Below are 22,184 nucleotides of genomic sequence, written 5' to 3' on the forward strand. Positions count from 1 at the left end.
TTTGTGTTACAATTCACAATTGTAGTACACACAGGGCTTGGCGTGACCAGCCGATTGGTTGAACCGGGCCAGTTCAACCACCCGTCTAGGTGAAGTAAGGGGCGAAGTGGTGTGTTGGGCAAAGGAACACTGTTCCTGGAACCAGTGCCCTCAACCACCAGCCTCCCGTCCTCCACCGACACAGGGGCGCAACCCACGGCAAACGGGTTGGTGGACCAAATATCCCCCCGGGTCCACAACGGGGAGTTGAAGGGCTCTTAGCGTTACCCAGCACCCACCACGAGGACGTGGCCCTTCATGGGTGCCTTGGAGATTTAAAAGAATGCAATAGTAATACAAATTAATAGTTTTTAGCACTAGGAAAAACTCTTAAGTAAGATAATACAAATCTTAAGTGATTCAGTAACAGCCAAAAGTATTCCGCTTAACTGTTAATATGTGATAATAGGATTTTATTAATAATAGATAGATTATTTCATACCATGATGACAGGAAACGAATTGTAATCAATTATGTTTCAATGGTTTCTACAGTGAGGAATTTTAGAAAGGTGGAATGTTGCTGTAAACGGCACTGTACCAAACTCATACATTTATTCACTCACTCACGTATCGTTTGCATGAAAACGTCAAAGCCCATCATCTCATTTTTTTCATACTATTTATAAACCTATACTTCTATGAATGTTGATGTGTGGTGCCTATGGTGATTGTTTCAGAAAGATGACCTGTTGGCAATGCTAAGAGAACTTGTTGGTCTGCAATGTGAGTTAGAGAGGTAAGGAATAATACTGATAGTATTCGAACTTTTCACATACATAATACATGTACACCGTGAAAGTTTTATGAAGTAATTTTGTGAAAAAGTTTTCTATGGGCATACATAAATGCGTTTAAACGAGCTTATATAATTGATGTTGATTTAGATGTGATTTATTCACAGAACTATGCAAAATACTTGACTTACATACTAAACTATACATAACAAAAATATAAGTACTTCTGAACCGATTTTGTGGATTTGACACCGGTTTCAGTATAGTAGATTTGAAACTGAAAAGGTAGAAATAACTCTCGGCCTCGAAGTGCAAATATTAAGAATAAGACATATAAGGCAATTAGAAGACTTTTGATTGGTTAAAAGCCAATGAACATGAAACCATACTCTAAAGATTCATGGGTAGTACTAATCTATCATCGGGTAGAATTGAAGAAATTTAACAGTTTGCAATCTTTGATATTGAAACTCACTTAGAGAATACAACTATTTACTATCAGGAAAAGTTCACGTAAAACATACTTTAAGCTTACAAGAGTTATGTCCCTTCGAATATCAAATGTTCGTCATAGCGCAACGTTTTCGGCCTCATTTCACAACATAAATAGAGAGAAACGATTTAAGAATGACTTTATTTTGATATTTACTCGTATTTGACACCTAAAACTTGTAAGAGGTAATAAATTCGTTACACGACCATTTGTCAGGTATCAGGTGAGGGTACGGACAGTATCGTTCCATACTGCCTTCAAATAGCCGTGTAACGAAATGTTATAGATTAAATGTTTTAATGGACTGTGTTTAAGTTTGGATAGAACTGATTATCGATCTTGTTTATTCCCAATGCAACTGGAACAAAACTAAACAGCCCAGTTATATTTTCTGGATTCATTGAATCCTTTGGGAAATATAAGTGTAACATTCATCCCTGTACATTTGCATGAGAAATAATATGTAGTTCGGGTGTTATTTGTTGTGACACCCAATGAAATACAGTGTTAAAAACTCATACAAATACACAGCTTAACAAAACTGACACTTTATCGCTTATGTTGTTCCAGATCCAGATCCAGACCAAACAACCAAAATACAACACATCGATGCAAATGAACGAAGATTTTTTACAGACCAGGACTAAGACAATATTATATATCTGAACTTGCCCGGTAGTCAGGCTCTGTGACGGCTTAACAGTGTGGTCAAACTGGGAGAAGTCATACTGGGAGTAGTCAAAATGGAAAGATACCATTATTTCAGTCACATGTTTACCTGGGTGCCGTTGGACAAAACAACCTTAGCGCTAAGATTATCTTATCTCCTTAAGTTTTAACCATGGGCTTTGGCTAAGGTTGACGCCCCATTGCACAAATCTAGCTTACGCTAAGGTAGCTTTAGTTAAGGTGAAAATTGAAGGTTGATCTGATCCAACCTTATCGTGGCTAAGTTTGACGTTTCAAGTACTTTCAACATGGCTACATTCTTGTTCATGTGTGAGGAAACTGGTAATTATTCGGTGTACGTTTTGAGAGATATAAATAGGATAATTACTCGGTGGGATTACTGGGAATTTCATCAATAACATAATGGTGATTACTGATGCCTGTTTGTCATCAATCACCAGTGGTAATTCTGGAACGTCACCGATAAATCGCTTGGGATGTTTTGGAAAGTACACAAATACGAACGCCGAAGTGAGGTTTGCGAGAAAATTGGATAGTGTTTACAAAATCACGTTTATTACACACTTAGCTGCTACAAATACTTCTGAATTCCTCATACATTTTAGAATTACAAAAGGGTCTTTGTCACCAAAACCAAGTGTCCAGATAAAATCAAAGGAAACATATAGGATGTAAACACGAACGCTGTGCTTGTTGGAAATGTAAACAAAGAAATATTCAATATTTACACTATGAAGCATTTTCTTAAATTTTCCATCTGTTTTCGTCTATTTGTTTGCATGCATTGGCTGAATACGTCTAGAATATGCTTGGAAGGAGTATCGTAGCAAGAAATTATACATGAAAAATACATACTATACAGTGATTCGGTAAGTTCATAGTAAATGGTCAAAGTTTCCGTGACGCCAAGATTGACTCAAATTCACGCAGCACGACAACGGTAAAACTGTTATCGGCATATCTGACTTCTTCTCTTACTTACATTGAAAACATTAAATACAAATAACAATACGCAGATAGTCAAAATCTTTTTGGTTACGTACATCATATGGGCAAAACGTTCCCTGAATCAAAGAAAGGTCCCACGCAAAATCCTGCGAACCGGTGTCAGCGATCATTTTGTTAGAAATTTGCCATCAGTAGTCAACATTGTTGTACATTTCTTTGCAATTTCTTTGAGGTGAAGCTCGGTTGAGTAAGAGTTTACACAATCTCCCTTTCCTGTTGCTTGCACTTTCCGTATTATAATGTATATTTTGCGTATTGTTCAGATATATCTAACGAAATTAATTTGATTATAATAATAATAAGTGCATTTATATTGTGCTGAGCTCCTTTCTCTGGGTGAATGCTCTGACAATCAAAGCGCAGCACATTATTACCCCGGATAAGCCAAGCTGTTTGTTATATCATACAAGGACAAAGACAATACAGTTTATGTTTGTTTGAACAATATATACAAGACATTGTCACATCTTGCGTCGTACACGACATTATCAACCTCAATGCAAGTAGTGAAGATGAAATGTAGGCATAACTGCATCATGTACTTTAGTTCATGCAATAATCAATATTAATTGTAATTTCATATGAATAAATTAATAACCTTTTGAGTAAAACTGACAATCTTAATGAAAATGATATGAAATATTTCAACTAAATATGCGCACATTTTAAAAGAACTGTCTTGTTAATTGAATTTGTTAATGCCGTTTTATGGACAAAACAATGATGTATAGTGATTGGCCAGGTGCGCGTTTGTCAAGACCTTTTACGATCCACTCTCATTGTTGTTGATACTAAAATCAATCTATACTCGAAAAAGAGTTGCGATGACATGATATCTAACTGTAACTATATTATTTCAACCAGAATTATAAAAAATATATAAATAAACCATGCCATGTCTTCCTTTGGACAAACCCTACATCATTATTCTGATAGTTCCACACATAAAGAGCTGTCTTTTTGCATCGTTCATTGTATGATCATGAAGGAAAAAGCCACATTACCATAAACAAAAGAAAGTCTTATCCTAAAACATATATTCATGTGTTATGAAATATTTCCTTTTATTTACATTAATTTGATGCCAAACAGATGCGCGTGTTTGGCCAAACCATCAATTGTTTATCAAGTCGGACGGGAGATAACTCACAACCGTAAGTACAGACATGATTTAGTCTCCTGCACTGAAGATTTCAACCTCAGTTAAGATCGCAGCTAAATATCCTGACAGAGTTAAGGTTGACCAAAGGTAGGTTATTTTTTCTTAATGTTACCTTAAGGTTAACCTTAGGCACCAAGTTCAAAGACGCTTGCTTGACAACGGTACAAGAATCTGTATCGAAACGTCGCACTCACGAAATAAAGAAGTTGTTATCCATAAAAACTTGTTCCATAAAGTTCAACCTTAGTTAAAGGTTATTTTGTACAACGACACCCTGGTATAAACTTCCTTTTTTTATTTCCATTTTTTATTCCCACTCTTATATATATATACTCTTATATGCACACATATACATATACATACATGCATAGACATAGATAGATAGATGTACAAGTTCTTCCCTTCAACTGAAAAAGATGGGTGGATTTACAGATAGGCATTCTTAGTTCCGGCCATCATGCACATACCTACTACAGTTTTATGTATGAGAGTATACATAATTTTAGTCTCAACTGGAAAGTATAGTTTACAGATAGGTATTCTAAGTTTGTTTAAACGTGGGCATAGATAAAGCATTCATATATAAAGATGTACATGTATTTTCTTTCACTTGGAGGGTATGTTTACAGGAAGACAGTTTAAGTTCTGTCAGTCATGCACTTAAATAATACAATCATAAATATAAAGATGTACATATGTTTCCTTTCACTTGGAGTGTATGGGTTTCAGATAGACATTAGATATTCTGCCAATCTTACACATAGATAGTACAGTCATAGTATAAAGATGTACATGCGTTTCTTTTCAATTGGAAGATGTAATTTACAGATAGGTATTCCGTGTACATAGAGAATAGTCACACTTATAAAGATGTGCATGTTTTCCTTCCAGTTGAAGAGTCTGGGTTACAGATAGGTATTCTAAGTTCCACCGGTCGTGTACATAGAAAATATAGTCATGCGTATAAAGATGTGCATATTTTCCCTTTCTATTAGAAGGTATAGTTAGCAGATAGGTATTCTAAGTTCATCCAGTCATATACATAGATACAGTTATATATATAAAGATGTACATGGTTATCCTTTCTATTGGAAGGTATAGTTTACTGATAGGTATCTTAGTTTACCCCCGTCATATACATAGATAATACAACCATATACTAGCATATGAGATGTACATAATTTCCACTTCTATTGGGAGGTATACGTTTCAGATAGGTAATCTATGCCCACCCATTTGTGTACACACATAAACAGTGCATTTATAAAGATGTATATGCTTTTCCTCCCGTTTGGAAAATATAGATTCAAATGGGTGTTATAGGTCCACAAAATGTTGCCCACACATTTATTATATTGGCTTCAGTACTTCTCTTAACCATCTGTCTAGTAGACAAGAGATAATAGATGTTTTAGGAAAATACTTAACATTGTTCGTTTTAGGGAGAAATGTGTAGTACATTGTAATCATCTGGTTTCATATCGAATAATTTGTGGAAGGATGACCAAAAGTTGAAAATTTGCTGTTGGAGAAAGTTGAAAAAGCTGTATATCTGGTGGCTTCATAATATTTTATAATTTCTCTTTGTGCATGATTAAAATGAATGCTTTTATTTTACATACGTTGGTTTACAATCACTTGTTTTACTATCAGGCACACAACATTTAGTGGGTTATTATGTTTTCCTTGAAATCCTAATAGTATGTTTTCTGGGTTTAATGTAATTTCTCCTTCTGCAGCCAACTAGTCAGACGTCTCCAAAGCTCTTTTACATGGCTATATTCGTAAAACAAATGCATGACAGTTTCAGGTTCTCTTCCACAGAAAGTACATAGAAGGGAATCCTTACGTCCAATCTTGTATAAGAATACGCTTGTTGGTATTATTTCATAAATTATTTTGTAATGCAATCATATTAGATCGCTACTGTTTGTACATCTGTGAGCCATTAGATAAATATATTCCAACATTTTGGAATGATATTGTTTCTGAAATATTCTTTCCCACCTTTTATGTGCATATGATTTGTTGTAACCTGCATCAAGCAGTGAGGCGTATTTTCCAGCTGTATATATTTTTTATCCAAATACTTTCCCCATGCTTCTACGACATCTTTCCAAAAAGTGTTTCTAATTGTAGGGACGATTTTTTTATGATATATTGAGAATCGGCTAGCCATATTCTATAGTTTTCTGGTATACAATTATCAACCAATATTTTCCATTTAGCATTTCCTTCTCGTAGTCGTTTTATCCAAGATATTTATTGAGCACAAATTAATACATTTAGTCCTCCATACTTTGGTGGCATGCTTAGAGAGCATCTCTTTTGATTCTATCCGGTTTACCTCTCCATATGAATTTGAAACATTTTGCCTGAAAAGATTTGAGTATCGCGTATCAGGAGGTGATGGTATGGATGAAAAAAGATGGTTAAGTTTAGAAAGTAATAGTGATTTCAAGATTGTATTTCTTGCAATTAGAGTTAGAGTACAAAATTCATTTCGCATTCTATCTTTCTCAATTTCTCATAGTAATTCAGTTCAATCATCTTTTCCATATCCACATAGAATTGTATTCCTAGCAGCCTAAAATTGCTTTGACACCAATTCAAATTCTAATCTGTACATAGCTTGTATCGACTCCTTTTCTTTGAGCCTATCCATAACAACCTTGTTTTTTCTGTATTAACCTTTAGTCCGGAAAATCTTGCGAAAAAGGAAAGATTATTTAGTAATGCGCATAAGCTGCCCTGATATAAACTTGATTTATAACATGCCACCGTGATAGTGTTAGAATATGGATGACCGTGGCTAAAATGTATAAACATATAATCTGGTTTGGGAAATTTCTTACCTCACACTTAAATGTCGCTTTCTGATTGGCTGAACGCTCTTCTATTGTTTTCAATGTACCCTGCTTACAAGCGAGTAACATTTCAATGTATCCCGCTGTCAAAGGCAACTCATTTGGTACTTCGTGGTAGTAATTCTTTATCTCAAATAACATTGAATCAGGTATGATGTACGGAAATTACTGATGTTTTGCGAATGCAAATCTACAGAAAGGGAGATAACTCCAAATCTGTGTTTCTTGTCAGCTAAATTTAGCGATGGCTACAAAAAGATTTGTACTCGTGCTTCAAACAATTCAAAATTAACATTAAGGTGTTCGGTAAGATAAATACGTTGTTCACTGGTCCCTCGGGACCCATGGGTTGATGTACCCTCGATGTTTGTTTATGTTCCCTGTACCCTCGATGTTTGTTTATGTTCCCTGTACTCTCGATGTTTGTTTATGTTCCCTGAGCCCGAAGGGCGAGGGGAACATAAACAAACATTGAGAGTACATCAACCCATGCACCCCTCGTGACCAGTGAACAACTTATATTGTACCCATGTTATATTGAACCCGGACCTTCGGTGTGACAAGCGAACGCTTTAACCACTAGGCTACCTCGCCGCCCCTATGACGGTGTGAATTGGCAAGCGAGGTCGAGAAACCGAAGCCCAAGCATATACTCTCAGGCCCTAATCATTCCTCAATGTATGCAATGAATGTGTGTGTGTTGTCGAATGGGGATGATTATTAATTTGTTTTGAATCAAATTATATTGACAAACTAATAATAACTCTTGTCATTTGTAAAGTCCAGTGACGTGCATTCTCTGTGTTCCTGTGTACGTCTACTGTGTGTCTCTGGAAGATGTTATAAATTCCGCTATTTTGATAGTGAATAGTATTGTTATGTTGAATTAGAATCATAAAACAAGTTAGATAGTATTTATAACTGTGAATATCATTCGCGTTGTAATAATAGAATGGGATCAATAAAATGGTTAAATTCTTTCTATTAACATGTATTGTTATTCTGGTATATTGCATCGTGTATATGTATACAAGAAATGTATACCTCTATTCATGGGAATGTTTGAGACAGTTACGCCACAGACGAACTGAATATCATGTGCAAATAGATAAGATACACAAAACATTTCAGACACAAACCACTCATATAGGACATGTCCACTCAAAATCCAGTTGGAGAACTTGGATAAGAGGGGACAGAGAAAGCTACCCATTTAGGAATCATTTTACAGCGCAACCGGAACTACACACGGCTCCACAAGTGATGGACGTCATAGACGTCTACTTCTTTGTTGCAACCAACATGCACTGCTACCTATAACGAAACAGGACGTATGACCAGGGAGAGTCGGCATTCCAGACAATGACTATATTCAAGACCTCATGCAAAAAAGATGGGACACCCATGTAGAAGATATATACTTCACGAACTGAAACCAACAATCGGTTGTACCTACTTGGGTTGTCAGTCCCAACGTGATGAGGCTTACGACGATGTGGTCCTGGCCTCAGTCGGTCTACTCATGAATATCTGCTCCAAACCGATGGACATGACCTCCTGTGTGTGTCTCTTGCGACGAAGTGTTCTGCTTGATATTCTGCTTGGCTGAGTGGAATTTTCAACTGCGAGGGATATGTTTTGATAGTAGGTTTGAAATCACTAAACGGGATCAGCATCGGTCTTTGTGTTGCCTGCTATGTTGACGTAACCAGGCAACCAGCAGCGGACAATATCACACTTTCCAGTAGAAAGATAGTTGTAAAGTTCTAAAATGTCTAGAATGATAGGGTGACTCGAAGTGACATTTTGAAGTGCTTGAAGGCAAGACAGAGAGCCTGTAAAAATGATGAAGTTTTTGGAATGGTTCTGCTGTTTAATATAGGTCAACGCAGTGAAGATGAAGTTTGGACTCAGCAGTGAAAATGGAACTATTGTCGGTAATTCCGGAGGAGACAGTCTTGGATCCAATGGCATTGGCACTAACAACTTGGATATCATCCTTGGATCCATTTGTAAATATGGATCTATGGGTGTTATACTTGAAACAGAACTGACTGTATTCCTGTTGGAACACCAAGGAATATGTTTCGGACTTTTTGAGTTTGGTGAGGGAAAGATCGGCCTGTGGTTTTACCATCCTCTAGGGTGGAGAGGACAGAAGCCGGTAAGGTGCTATGTTATTGAGATCAATGTTAGCCACAGATATTTGTGGTTGAATTCTGATTCCAAGTGGTGGAACCAGGATTGGCAGGCTAGGAAACAGACGCAAAGTATGTAGTTACTTCTGTGACATGAGTCATTAAAAATATTCTTGAACACACCTTTCAAAAATTGTACAACAGCGTCGTGTATATATTCAGGTAAACAAAAGCATCAACGCAATTGCTTTGTATTGAATTCAAAGCTGCAAACACTAAGGCAGTTCGCAATCAAACAAAATAGTGAAACCAACTGATGCAGCTGTGGAGAGGTTAAGGAGTCTTGGGGGTCGGTGTGATCTATAGATCCATGACTAGAAGGCTTTTGTCCTGGCTGATATTCCTTCAGGCTATAAACCGGCATCTAAGTAATAGAGCGTTGACCACAGAAACAGGGTTTTTTTATATTAAATTATGTGCCTAACTCCATGGTAATACGACAAGCATTCTGAGACACCGATATGTATGTATAAAACTTGTGTGTTTGTTTGTTGTTTAACATCGCACTCAGCAATATTCCAGTTATATGGCGGCCGTGTGTAAATAATCAAATCTGGACCAGACAATCCAGTGATCAACAGCCTAAGCATCGATCAACGCAACTACGACACGATGACATGTGTCAACTACGTCAGTGAGACTGACCACCCGATCCCGTTAGTTGCCTCTTCAGACAGGAATTTGTTGTGGAGGATCAATTCTAACCTGGATCTTCACTGGAAGTATGTATGAGCATCCGTGTCTGAAATAGTTCTCCTATAATGGTCACAAGAACAACGCGTATGGATCCAGTGTTACAAGGATAAACTAAATGACAGCCTCAGAGATTAAGAGGACGTTGGGGGTTTAACTGAGAGTGACTTTATGATTATACAGAGAGTTATAGCGCTGTATATGTGGCAAACTATTTTACGGCCGGTAAACACACATACCTTGCCATGCATGTTTGATTAATATAAAATATTAAAACACACAATGATATTTCATATTACTTTCTCTGTCCATATTTGCTTTTTGCAATATCTGGCATTTTGGACCTAGTTACTACTCTCATATCGACTGCCTTACATACTGCTCCGTCACACATCTGGAGTGTAATGATACCATTGTTTTCAGAAGGGGTGGTGGGGTACAATGTGTCGAACCCATTTCTGGTGTTCCCAGATATTGCTGGAATATTGCTGACGGTGGCGTAAAACTATACTCACTCATTCACTGTTTTCAGTATCAGGGTCACGCTGGTTTGCCAAAACAGAAATATTGAATCCGTGACACTCCGGTACAGTGCTGTGTGTTTGAGACACAAACCCGCGAGTCTCAGTGTCACGACAATATGTGTAGATTGTACTGCAAATTGAGATACCGTGCTTTGTGACGCTCCTCGTTCACAACAAGGACCTTTTGAAGGTCTACTATCCTATCCGTCACGATTATGAAATAAAAGGAGATAAAGAAACAAAATGAATCACAACACATGATGTAAATCAGGGGCGGTGGGGTAGCCTAATGGTTAAAGCGTTGGCTCGTCACGCCGAAGACCCGGGTTCGAATCCCCACATGGGCACAATGTGTGAAGTCCATTTCTGGTGTCCCCCGCCGTGATGTTGCTGGAATATTGCTAAAAGCGGCGTAAAACCAAACTCAGTCAGTCAGTCAGTCAATGTAAATCACAACACAACTCACACAGATAGCGTGTTCACATCATTTTGTGGAGTTGGACAATACGATGATTAAGCCGGATTTCTTACTCCAAAGTACCCTTGACAAAGATTAACAAACAGTCATATTTACTGGAAATAGTATTTTCATCCTGTTTAAGTAAACCTTTATAGGGTGTCAGAAATGCATATATATGTGCACAAACGACCGTTTTACTAAACAGGTAACACAATCGCCTACCGAGCTTGACACACTTTTCAGATTTTTTTTTATCTGAACGTTATATTATAAGGTAAAAATGCATCCCTAAACCATCAGAAAATGACATTAGATTCATTATGTAGATTTGCGGATATTCTCATGGATGCTTTAAAGGTTGGGAGGTCAATGGTGACAGAATGTCGGGAGTTACAGGGACAGGTCAGAACACAGTCGCCATGAGAGAAAAGAGTCAGTGATGTCCGGTATTTTTCCAATCACGTGAGTTCAAGGTCAGGTACAGTTTTAACGAATCAAAATAATATACGGGAACATGTGATCAAGATCAGGTTAGAAACGAACCATTTAAAAAGATATATTTAACACGAGTAGAGTGGTCCGCGCTTTTCAATTGACGGACGCCAATCGCCGTCACTCAGTTTCCCACTATGAGCCAACCCTTCGTTGTGTTGAAGTTGTAGTAACAGAGATGGACTGAGGCAAAGTAAACGTATGTGAGTATAGAACTGAGTGTATGTGTGCCAGTACATGAATGTAATGCTGTTAGACAGGAGTCACGGTCGTCCGACCCCTCACTCCTTGTATTATTTACAGATTGCCGTCATATGCATACAATGCGATCGTAGTTTGCAACACACCTATACGAACATTCACTGGACAATCACTCTATTCCAAATATTTGGAAAACGTCAGAAATCATACCCATTTCAAAGAAGAGCAAGCCCCAAGAACTAAATAATTATCGTCCAGTCGCATTAACCTCCATTCCCATGAAGTGTCTCGAGCGCATCGTTTCATTGAAGTCTCTGAAGACAGAAGTAAACCATCTGCTAGACTCTATACAGTTTGCATACAGATTAAAACGCGGAGTTGTACATCTCGAGACCCCCAAGTCCTACATTAGAATTCTGTTCAACATCATAGAAAGCAGACTACCACATCCCGAGGTATGCTTGTAAAAAAACTCACCAAGTACTGATCAATGTAACTTACGGATGTTAGCTTTCTCAATTTGACTTCCTTCTCCCACGTCGTTTTTTAATATTTATATATATGTTATCAGCGCCCTTAAGAAATAACTAAGAAAAGGATCGTGTGGAAAGGATCATATCATGATATTTTATCGTCATTCGATATGGTGGATCACTGCTACCTAACATTTCTTTCACCAATTCATTTACATCAGAAGTCAGTGCTGGAATATAATAACCGACATATGAAGCTCATCTTGATATAACTATCGTTAAATGTTACAGTTGCAATCACAGTAAAAGGGAATTCCGACCGTTCTTGAAGTTCTGTGATCAAATTGCCTCGTTTTGACAGAGCCAAGAACAGAAAACAGAAGAGAGGGTCCTATCGCATCCTCTACAGTTATTGTTTACCTCACATGTATCGGTTGCATTACCTGACGGATGTATTACCATAAAATGATAATCGTTTGCACAGTTCATGTGTTAGAGCGTATAACCCGGGGGTACACGCCCATAGGATATGGAAAATGTGAACAGTGTTCATGTGGATATAGTAAACATCAACAACGGGATATATTGAGAATGCTTGTCGTCTGACGGAGTCAGGTTATTTAGGCTCGTAAAGTGTTTATATCGGTGATGTCGATCATTGGATTGTTGGATTGCCTTGCGAGACTTGGGTATTTACTCAACGGAAACATTTTATTCCCGAGAAACCATTAACGGCGGTACACGAGATAAACGTATATACATTTGCATAATATACAAGATAGCAACTTATAAATAAGAACAATGCTTCATTGTAAATGCATTAAATACGTGATTCAGTAATTAAGAAAGGCCTTTAAGATCGCTTATGCTGATAGTAGATAAGAGTTTATAAAAGATGCACATATTTGGAAATTCTAAGCATTTATCGTTCAGAGATTGATGGCGCAATTGGAGAAAAACTTCACATGTCAACAAGTAGTGGAACTCGTCTCCAACAGCGTTTGAAGCATAACCACAAAATGGACATTGTCCTTCTTCACTTGGAATGCTCAACCATCGACCTGTCTCAATTGATAATTTATGGTTAGTTGTTCAGAACTTGTGTTGTGAACAATGTTCGTGTGGATACAGTAATCATGAACAACATAATATATGCTGAGAATGCTTCTCGTCTAACAGAGTCAGGTGTTTAGGCTCCCTAATTGTATATATCGACGATCATTATGTCAGTTACTGGATTGTTGGAATGCCTTGCAAGACTCGAGTACATACAGGCCACTGTCATACAGCATACACTTTTGCCGATGCAGCTGTATAGAAGGAAAGAAACAAAACAGTTGTTTAGGCAACTTGCAAATACAGTTAGACGTCAGTGGTGGGATGCAACACTTACCGCTCATGCTGTTTTGGAGTCGGGACAGCCTGGACAAAGTAAGATCACAGACTTTGTAGTAATGAATGTTACTGTCGTATGAATGAATGAATATACTGAGTAGGAATGTATCGGACTGTACAGTATGTCTTTATTGTTCTTTCAATGGAATTTCGTGAATAGCGAACTACGGATATAACAAACTAATTTCAGTGGTCCCCTGGAGTTCGTTATAAAGGTATTTTACTGTATACAAGCTGCACATGCGGATTTTCTATGAACAAATGTAATCGCTTCTGTGTGAAATTACACAGTATAACACATGATGTTGGTTCCTTATTATACTCGCTATATATTGTTGTTTCGCCCATAACAGCACATAACTTCCAAATACTATACATGCTATTGTTCCCCATAGCAAAACACAGACTTCACAAATTATACAACAAATGGCCTCCCTATGAAACGAGACAGTGTTTCACATGGGACAGTACTTAGCTTCCCTATCACACAAGACAGTGACTCCCATGGAGTAACAGATGGTTTCCCTGTTATACACGGGCTGTGTTTCCGATAAGAAAATGCACAGCCTACCTATTTTACAAGGCAGTGTTTCCCATATACTATACTATTCATAGGTTCCCTGTTATACAAGGCTGTGTTTCCCATTTGACAATGCATAGCTTCCCTATTATACAAGGCAGTGTCTCTCACGGAACTATACATAGCTTCCCCTATCATACAAGACAGTGACTCCTATAGGACAATACATATCTTCCCTTATTGCTCAAGGCAGTGGATCCGTGAAGGTCCGGGTTAGACTTCAGTAACCCATCTTTTCAATAGATGCGACTAACGGGATCGGGTGGTCAGGCTCGCCGGCTGACTCATATCATCGTATCCCAATTGCATAGATCGATGCTCATTGTGTTAATCACTGGATTGTTTGGTTCAGACTGGATTATTTACAGAGCACCGCCATATAGCTGGAAGATTGCTGAGTGTGGCGTTTAACAACAACGAAGCAACACAAGGCAGTGTTTCCCATGGAGTGCATAGCTTCCCTATTATACAAGGCATTGCTTCTCCCGCGAAAACCAAAAGATACCCTGCTATACAAAGTTTCGTGTTTTCTTAAAGAAACAAGAATTTTCCCACATGACAGGACGCACTAACCTCAAACTGTTTCTTTCTTCTGCGAAATTAACAGAGGGCTCTTTTTATAGTCAAGGAAGGGTTGAAGGGAAAAATTAGTAAATAGCTGGAGCTAATGATCTTCCAAAGGGAATAAACGTTTATATTTTACAGCGTTTTGTGCTTCCTGTCACGTTTCATCGGAGCGTGAACCATGCTTTGTTAGAACATTTTATTTCACTCAATTATTGAAGAAGCAATACAAGTTTGTTCGTCAGAAAGACGCCAGTCAGTGTTGCTGCACACAGAGACATGGCAGGCTGCAAGACAGTTGAGAATGTTGTGCATTTATTGTGCTTAAGTGTCCTCCTCCGTGTTGGCTCTGTACCAATATCGTGCAGCATCGAGTCAACTCCCAGCCGTGATGACGTTAACACCACACACAAGATGAGATGGACGTCAGTTTTGTCAGCTCGAGTCGACTGCCTTCTACGGTGTTACAACGACATCCTCTGCAAGAGCTTCATCTATAATCCACTGACTGGTATCTGCTCTGGCTATTTTGCCTATTCCCATACAATCAAAGCTGAAGATCTCCACAACTCTTCTGGCTCGAAGTGGTTCACTATGTGTACAGGTATGAAGACTCTACAATACTACCCCCAGATTAAAATAGTTAACTTTGTGTTGAGGTATGTAGTCAGTATTGTAGCATATCATTTCTGTAAGTCGTTCGCTATAGTATCCCTGCTTAGAGCCGAAGGCCATTAATGGGATTGGTTAGTCAGACTCGATCGCTGATTTAGTTGATGCATGTCATCGTTTCTTACTACATAGGTCGATTGTGGTCTGTCAGTTGCTGTTATTTAGTTGCAATAAGACAACGAACAAACAATTAGTTTCCATCCTAAAATGTGTTCAGGTATGTAGCCCTCACTGTATCACTTAGTCTAAAGTGGTTGGATGTATAGGAAAATACACCTACGTGCCCGAAATGATTGCGCATATGTACAGGTATGGAGACGTGTCACTTACTTAGTGCAGGAAGTGTTAATGCATGAACTTTGGCACCACTGTAGTTTATTCTGGTTCGAAGTGGTGCAGTTTTTTGTATGTTGGCACCATTGTATGATACCCTGGCCCATAGAGTTCATTTTATACGCGGGTATGTACTCGCCATTGTAGTATATCCTGTCTCGAAGTGTCCAGTTTTTGTATTTAGAACCATTGTATTGTCCTGTCTCGAAAGATTTCAGTTTGTTTATGGAATATTGGCACCATGGTACCATATCCTGGCTTGAACAGCTTCAGTATTTGTACATGTATGTCTGCGTTATTGCAGTTTATCCTTGTTCGATGTGGTTCATAGACATGATGCAGTTGCACATATCAGTGACGGATTCTCGGTTTGTACGTATTTGTAAAAATCTGCATTATTTCTTGACGTTGATGAATTAAGGGTAATGTGATAGTTCACTATGTCTGCTTATTTCCAGAACTCCGTATTGTCACCCGACGGTGCGGGTCGGAAGGATGTCCTGTCACTGCCTCCTTCAGGACAGGGCTCTGTGGGTGTGGTTTCGGGCGCAGGTTTGACCCCTCCTCAAAATCATGCCTGAAATGTGAGTACAAGTGTGTTCAATTAACTTCTTGTTGCTGTTCTCATTCCCAGATAGGTTCCGTCTATACCTAAGCCTAACCCTATGCAATATACAAACAGTTGTTATCCATAAAGTCGTCTGCCTAGAATGCCGATCACACAATTTCTAAAAGTGGCGTAAAACAATCAATCAATGAGGCCAGATCAAAAAGAAGTTATAAAAACAGTGGTAGTGGGATAAGGTAAAGCAAATTGACACATGATATTATGTCACTCCGTTATTGTCACTCATAGTTGGTTCACTTTTAGTTTTAAGATTAAATACCTAAGGGTCACTCTATGCAACAAACAAAAAGTTGCTATCCATAAAGTCGTATGTCTCTCAACTTTGACGTCGAAGTGGTGTCAAATCCCATTCATATGACTCGATATACTCACTGTAGGTGCTCTCATAAAGCTCCTTGCTGTGACCGTATACATTGAAAAGTGTATACAGATACAATTGGAATATGTGAAATGCACGTGCTTCACTCGCTTTTTCGTGTTCGCAGATTTGATCTACATTTAAGCTGTCATTATCAGACAAACTAAACTATGTGAAATATACACATCCAAGAAGGCAATGGTTTGCATGATATTTTGTCCGTAGAACGAAGACCTCAGAGTCCTTAACCATAGTAGTTATGTATTGGTCACGCTGGCACTTTTTGAATGGGCATTTCCATGTTAAAATTTTTGACAAAAAGAGGTCCCCCAATTAGCAAGCTCTGCCGCGGCGCGCATCCACCGCCCACTAATTAAACACATCGCCGAGTACGACAAACACCAACCCCGGGAAGCTACCGAGAAAAGTACACAGAGAACCGTCCACAGATTAAACACATCGCCGCGTAGGTAAACACATGTCACGAGAAACTCCGAAGAAAAGTACACAAACGATCAGCATCGACTAGTAGGTAAAAGTATTTTAATGAGTTTTACATACTCACGAGAACCATATAACATACGGACATACAAACACCAAAGCCATTAAATATTTTGCAATGGATACGAAACAATATCAAAGGGTTATTGTCGCTAAGCCTCCACAACAATATAGATCGCATTTCGATGACGAAGTTGTGCTCGGATGCAGCCAGAAAGGAGAGTGCGTGCGCCATCAAGGAAAAAGAAGCTGCGATATAGACCCGTGGACATTCCGGACTCATGGGGAAGCCCGTACATACTTATATATTCTCGGACAGCGTACAATCAACCTAGTCCGTACATCATCGTGGACAGGAAATGAACTCACCAACGGAAGTGGACGAAATAGACTCTGAGATAGTAACAGCATATTTGGAATACTATCTATCGCACGCCTATGCCGCAGTGGTATGGAAATTCATTAAAAAGTATGAGAGGGAGACAGAGCATGATTTCAAAACACTTTTTCATACGTCTATGAAAGCGATTGACGAAGACGTGGTTATTCTGAAGTGGCGTCAGTACGTGGATGGTGATCCGTATCTACGCGTCGTCTCTCCAGACTACAGAGACACCAGTGTCCAAACCGACCAGTGGATGAACCATATCAAACGGACGGTTAAACGTTGGTGTGGGAAAATATAGTCATGAAGGTTGATTATCAACAGGAATACTACAATCCCAAGAAACCAGGCGCTTTTGCTGATGAACAAACATTTTACGCTGCTCTGAAGCGTCGTAACCCTAACGTCTCTTCTCATGGCGTACAAAGGTGGATGAGAACGCAAGACGCCTACAACCTACATCAAATGAAGCTAGCATACGGTTTGATATATACGCGGACAAAGCAAATATCAAACCTCTACGAAACAGCAACTTTGCATTTAAAGTAGGAGACCACGTCAGAGTATCATTGGTCAGGAGAACGTTCAAGAAGGAATACGAACAGAAATGGTTGGTAGAAGTATTTAGGATACGTCAGCGTCAACTCAGAGACAATAAACATGTATATTGGCTAGAAGACCTCCAATCCGATCCCATTAAAGGATCCTTTCATCAAAACGAGTTGCAGAAATAGTGAATTGGCGAGTTGAACAAATACTAAAAACGAAATACGTCAGTAAGAAAGGAAATAAGAAAAGGACCTCGTCTTCCCATTTCTGGTCGGAGCTTTCTTCGTTTTCTTCTTGTGCGGATTTCTGTTCGTACGTCTGCCTTTCGTAAGGGCCTTCTTCCAACTGCTTCCTCCGTGCTTGCGACCTCTTTTTTTAATCATCATACCTTCGTTTATGGCTGCTTTGGAGACAGTGTCTGGGTTGTGTTCGATCTCCGACTTGGCTTGTTCTACTGCCTGTTCTACTGGACTCACGAGGTTTATATCCTTTGCGACGTCTACTAATCGTTCGACACGCGCCTTCGGGAGAGTTGACGTGTCACGTGGTGAGTTGATGATCATCGGATTTGATGCGGATCCCGGTGACATGGTCGTGACATGGTTGTTTCTGGAGTTGTTGTTTTGGTGAAAATAGGGGTTTATTTTCCTGTGCGCTACATTGCCGTATTATTTCTTCCATGTGTTTGGATTCGGAATATACTTCCTGTCGGGTGGGTTTGGTAGTGCGTCGTCGACATCCATATGGCTAAATGTTATGTAATGAGAGGATATGGTCTCAACTGCAGGGTGATAGACGAAATGTCCGTCAGAAAAATGGCTGGATTGCCCCAGGCGTCCGTTATAAAGACATCCAAGCGCTCTCATCACTCTCACGCCGATGTCGTTCGGTTCGGAGAATGCAGCCTTCCACGTCGATGCTGTTGACTGTTGCACTCGTCTCAACAGAGGTTGACGTTGACCGTGGACTATGATCGGTTTGCAAATGGAACAGAATATATACAGCATTCCATTCAAAACTTCTCTTTTCTTTCTTCTTTCTGGCGTATACTTCTCGTAGCGATATGGTCCAATGTCCGATCAGTCTGAGTGGTTGTTTCAGGTGCACGGAAAATTTATAAGGTTTATTTTCATGAAAATACTAGACGCTATCGCCACTCTTAGTCACAATCCATTCCGTTGACGTCATTCTCTCAATACGTGTACGTTCTTGATTTGGTCAGTGTCGATACATGAATTGAATTTCTTTGGATATCCCAACCACTTTACTAAAACACGTTTGGTCCTTTTCTTATTTCCTTTCTTACTGACGTATTTCGTTTTTAGTATTTGTTCAACTGGCCAATTCACTTCGTTGGGATCTTGAGGATATTTCTGCAACTCGTTTTGATAAAAGGATCCTTTAAAGGGATCGGATTGGAGGTCTCCTAGCCAATATACGTGTATATTGTCTCTGAGTTGTCGCTGACGTATCCTAAATACTTCTTCCGACCATTTCTGTTCGCATTCCTTCTTGAACGTTCTTTTGACCAATGATACTCTGACGTGGTCTCCTACTTTAAATGCAAAGTTGCTGTTTCGTAGAGGTTTGATATTCGCTTTGTCCGCGTATATATCAAACCGTATGCTAGCTTCATTTGATGGTTTCACTTCCACGGGTGCTCATCCTCTCAGGCTCCTGTGCGGGCGATGGTTGTAGTTAAAAACAAGGTCTTGTAATACGTCGATGTACCTATGGGTATGAGGTTACGTGAGGAATCTATACATCATAGATTTCAAAGTACGAATGAAAGGTTCAGCGTAGTTCGCTTTAATGTCTGACTTTTGCGTAACCAAATGTTTGACGTTAAATAGAGTGTAAATCCGTCGCACTGTTTGATTCCATTCCTTTGTCCATTCTTAGACTGCATGGCGGTTTCTTCATGGATGACAATAGTTCCCTCATTGCTTTGGCGGTCGTGTTTGATTCTTTATTTTTCATAGGTTGGACCTAGACATATCTCGAAAAGCAGTCGATTACAATGAGAATATACTTAATTCCATTGTTGTCTTGCGCTAGCCTAGATACGTCGAATAAGTCTAAGTCTGTTTGTACATACATTTCCCCAACGATGACTTTATTTCTTGAAAATCATTTCTTTGGTAAACGATGTAGGTTGTAGGCGTCTTGCATTATCATCCATCTGTGTACGCCATGAGAAGAGATCTTAGGGTTACGACGCTTGAGAGCGACGTAAAATATTTACTCACCCGCGAAAGCGCATGGTTTCTTGGGATCGTAGTATTCCTGTTGATACATCGAAATGCGATCTATATTGTTGTGGAGGCTTAGCAACAATAACCCATTGATATTGTTTCGTATCCATTGCAAAATATTTATTGGTTTCGGTGTTTGTATGTCCGTATGTTATATGGTTCTCGTGAGTATGTAAAACTCATTAAAATACTTTTACCTACTAGTCGATGCTGATCGTTTGTGTACTTTTCTTCGGAGTTTCTCGCGACATGTGTTTACCTACGCGGCGATGTGTTTAATCTGTGGACGGTCGTCTGTGTACTTTTCTCGGTAGCTTCCCGGGGTTGGTGTTTGTCGTACTCGGCGATGTGTTTAATTAGTGGGCGGTGGATGCACGCCACGGCAGAACGTGCTAATTGGGGGATATATGTTTATCGGAAATTTTAACATGGAAATGCCCATTCAAAAAAAGTGCCTGCATGACCAATACATAACTACTAACCATTTCGTAAACTTCATGCACAGCCTTTTCGAGGTCTCTTCAATTCTGATATCTAATTGTTTACTATGTGTTATATAATACGAACTGTCTATTTCAGCGTGCAGTTCATACGGGAACGACTACACGCAGTTGACGGGCATTGCTATAAAGGGCTACAATGAGAAAATACTTGCCATATCTGACCCTGACTCCTGTGCAATAGCTTGTTCAGCTGAAACATCGTTTGTCTGTACAATGGCAGAATCTGTATTCGGAACGTGTCGCCTGTCCCCAGGGATTTTTGAAGTGGTAAACATAACCGAATTGACCGTGGACGACACAGCAAATCTCTTTCAACGCCACTGTGCCTTCTTTCAGAATGGCTTGTAGGCTACTCAGAAGGCAGAAATAGTGTCAGCCATGCAAGCATATGGTTTGGATTCAAAGGGTACAATACTAATTCAATAAATGCATTAATTATGGTAACAATAGCTATGCTTTACAAACTGATTAGTATTCACTATGAGGGAACTGAACCACTCTATCAGCCATTTCACCCTAATTCTGACCCCAGCCACTACAAATATAACAGGACAAATTTAGCGGATCATGATTTGGTGCTCCAGACATGTTTGCACATGGGTACATACCAGCAAGTATGGCTACAAAGTGCGTACTATTTGTGCGCATATTTGGTCAAAGCTTCCAAAATGCAAATACCGCAACCGAAGGAAGAGGAGCTTTGGCTATACTATCTTCACAACACCACGAAAACATAAAGTAGTCCAACATACACAGAGACAAAACCCATAGTCCAGGAGGAGAATCTCAAAAGCGGCCTAGAAATAGGGATTCGTAGCTTCCCCAGTACTGATTTTGTTTGACACTATTTTCAGTTAGTATGATGTCTTGGGGTCATGAAAAGGCCTGTAATACTCTCAGATTGTGGCATCAGTTTTTTTATACAGGCCATTATATGTAGTGGGGGTCTGCGAGCATTAGGTCACATTTGGTTAGCTGCCCGTCAACACCTCAAAGTTAATCATTAATAGTTTTACTACTATCAATCTGATCACTTTCATTTTGACTTCTGTGTACTGCTAAAGGATGTAGAAATTATTTGACATAATTATTTGACATTAATGTTTTGAAAAGAAAATCAAAATGGCCGCCATTTTGTTTTGTCGTATTTTGCCTTCTCAGCACTTAAATCTATATAAAATGAACACTGAATGTTTCCATTTACATCCAAAGTTGATAATTTTGATGTGTTTTGCCACTTGTTTCTCCTAGAGTGATGGCTTGGGCACAAAAAATAGTCATTTGGCTGGTCATATCGTGGTAGTTTAATGTTTTACAGCTTATTCTTTGAGACAGGGGTATTTTAGCGATTCTCCGACTTTTCATGGAAATGTGTGAGTGTGATTTATTTAATGGCAGTTGACATTATTTTTGTTACTAAAACAA

The 22,184-nt window shown here is 39.0% G+C and overlaps 2 protein-coding genes across 2 annotated transcripts in view; both read left to right on the forward strand.

Moving 5' to 3' along the window:
- LOC124253705 overlaps window positions 1–6,840 on the forward strand; it is a 37,055-nt gene extending 30,215 nt beyond the window's left edge. The window contains exons 17-18 of the mRNA XM_046687519.1: window positions 719–777; window positions 1,839–6,840. Coding sequence (XP_046543475.1) covers window positions 719–777; window positions 1,839–1,887 — 108 coding nt within the window. The 3' untranslated portion in view covers window positions 1,888–6,840. The remainder of the gene's footprint in view (window positions 1–718; window positions 778–1,838) is intronic.
- Window positions 6,841–8,892: 2,052 nt separating this feature from the next.
- On the forward strand, window positions 8,893–21,630 carry LOC124253727. The gene is made up of 3 exons (XM_046687551.1): window positions 8,893–9,007; window positions 16,015–16,164; window positions 20,836–21,630. The coding sequence occupies exons 1-3, from the start codon at window positions 8,893–8,895 to the stop codon at window positions 21,105–21,107; spliced, it is 537 nt and encodes a 178-aa protein (XP_046543507.1). The 3' UTR covers window positions 21,108–21,630.
- Window positions 21,631–22,184: the final 554 nt, after the last annotated feature.

This window comes from Haliotis rubra, unplaced genomic scaffold (genome assembly GCF_003918875.1).
Source record: "Haliotis rubra isolate DU_JTF1 unplaced genomic scaffold, ASM391887v1 Scf1144, whole genome shotgun sequence".
Taxonomy (NCBI): Eukaryota; Metazoa; Mollusca; class Gastropoda; order Lepetellida; family Haliotidae; genus Haliotis; species Haliotis rubra.

What these genes read in the sequence shown, in the direction of transcription:
- LOC124253727 (XM_046687551.1), top strand. Translation starts at nt 8,893, where the DNA reads ATGAAGTTTGGACTCAGCAGTGAAAATGGAACTATTGTCGGTAATTCC. An exon ending in TATCATCCTTGGATCCATTT is followed by an intron (nt 9,008 to 16,014) that starts GTAAATATGGAT and finishes GTAATGTGATAG; the next exon opens with TTCACTATGTCTGCTTATTT. An exon ending in CTCAAAATCATGCCTGAAAT is followed by an intron (nt 16,165 to 20,835) that starts GTGAGTACAAGT and finishes TGTCTATTTCAG; the next exon opens with CGTGCAGTTCATACGGGAAC.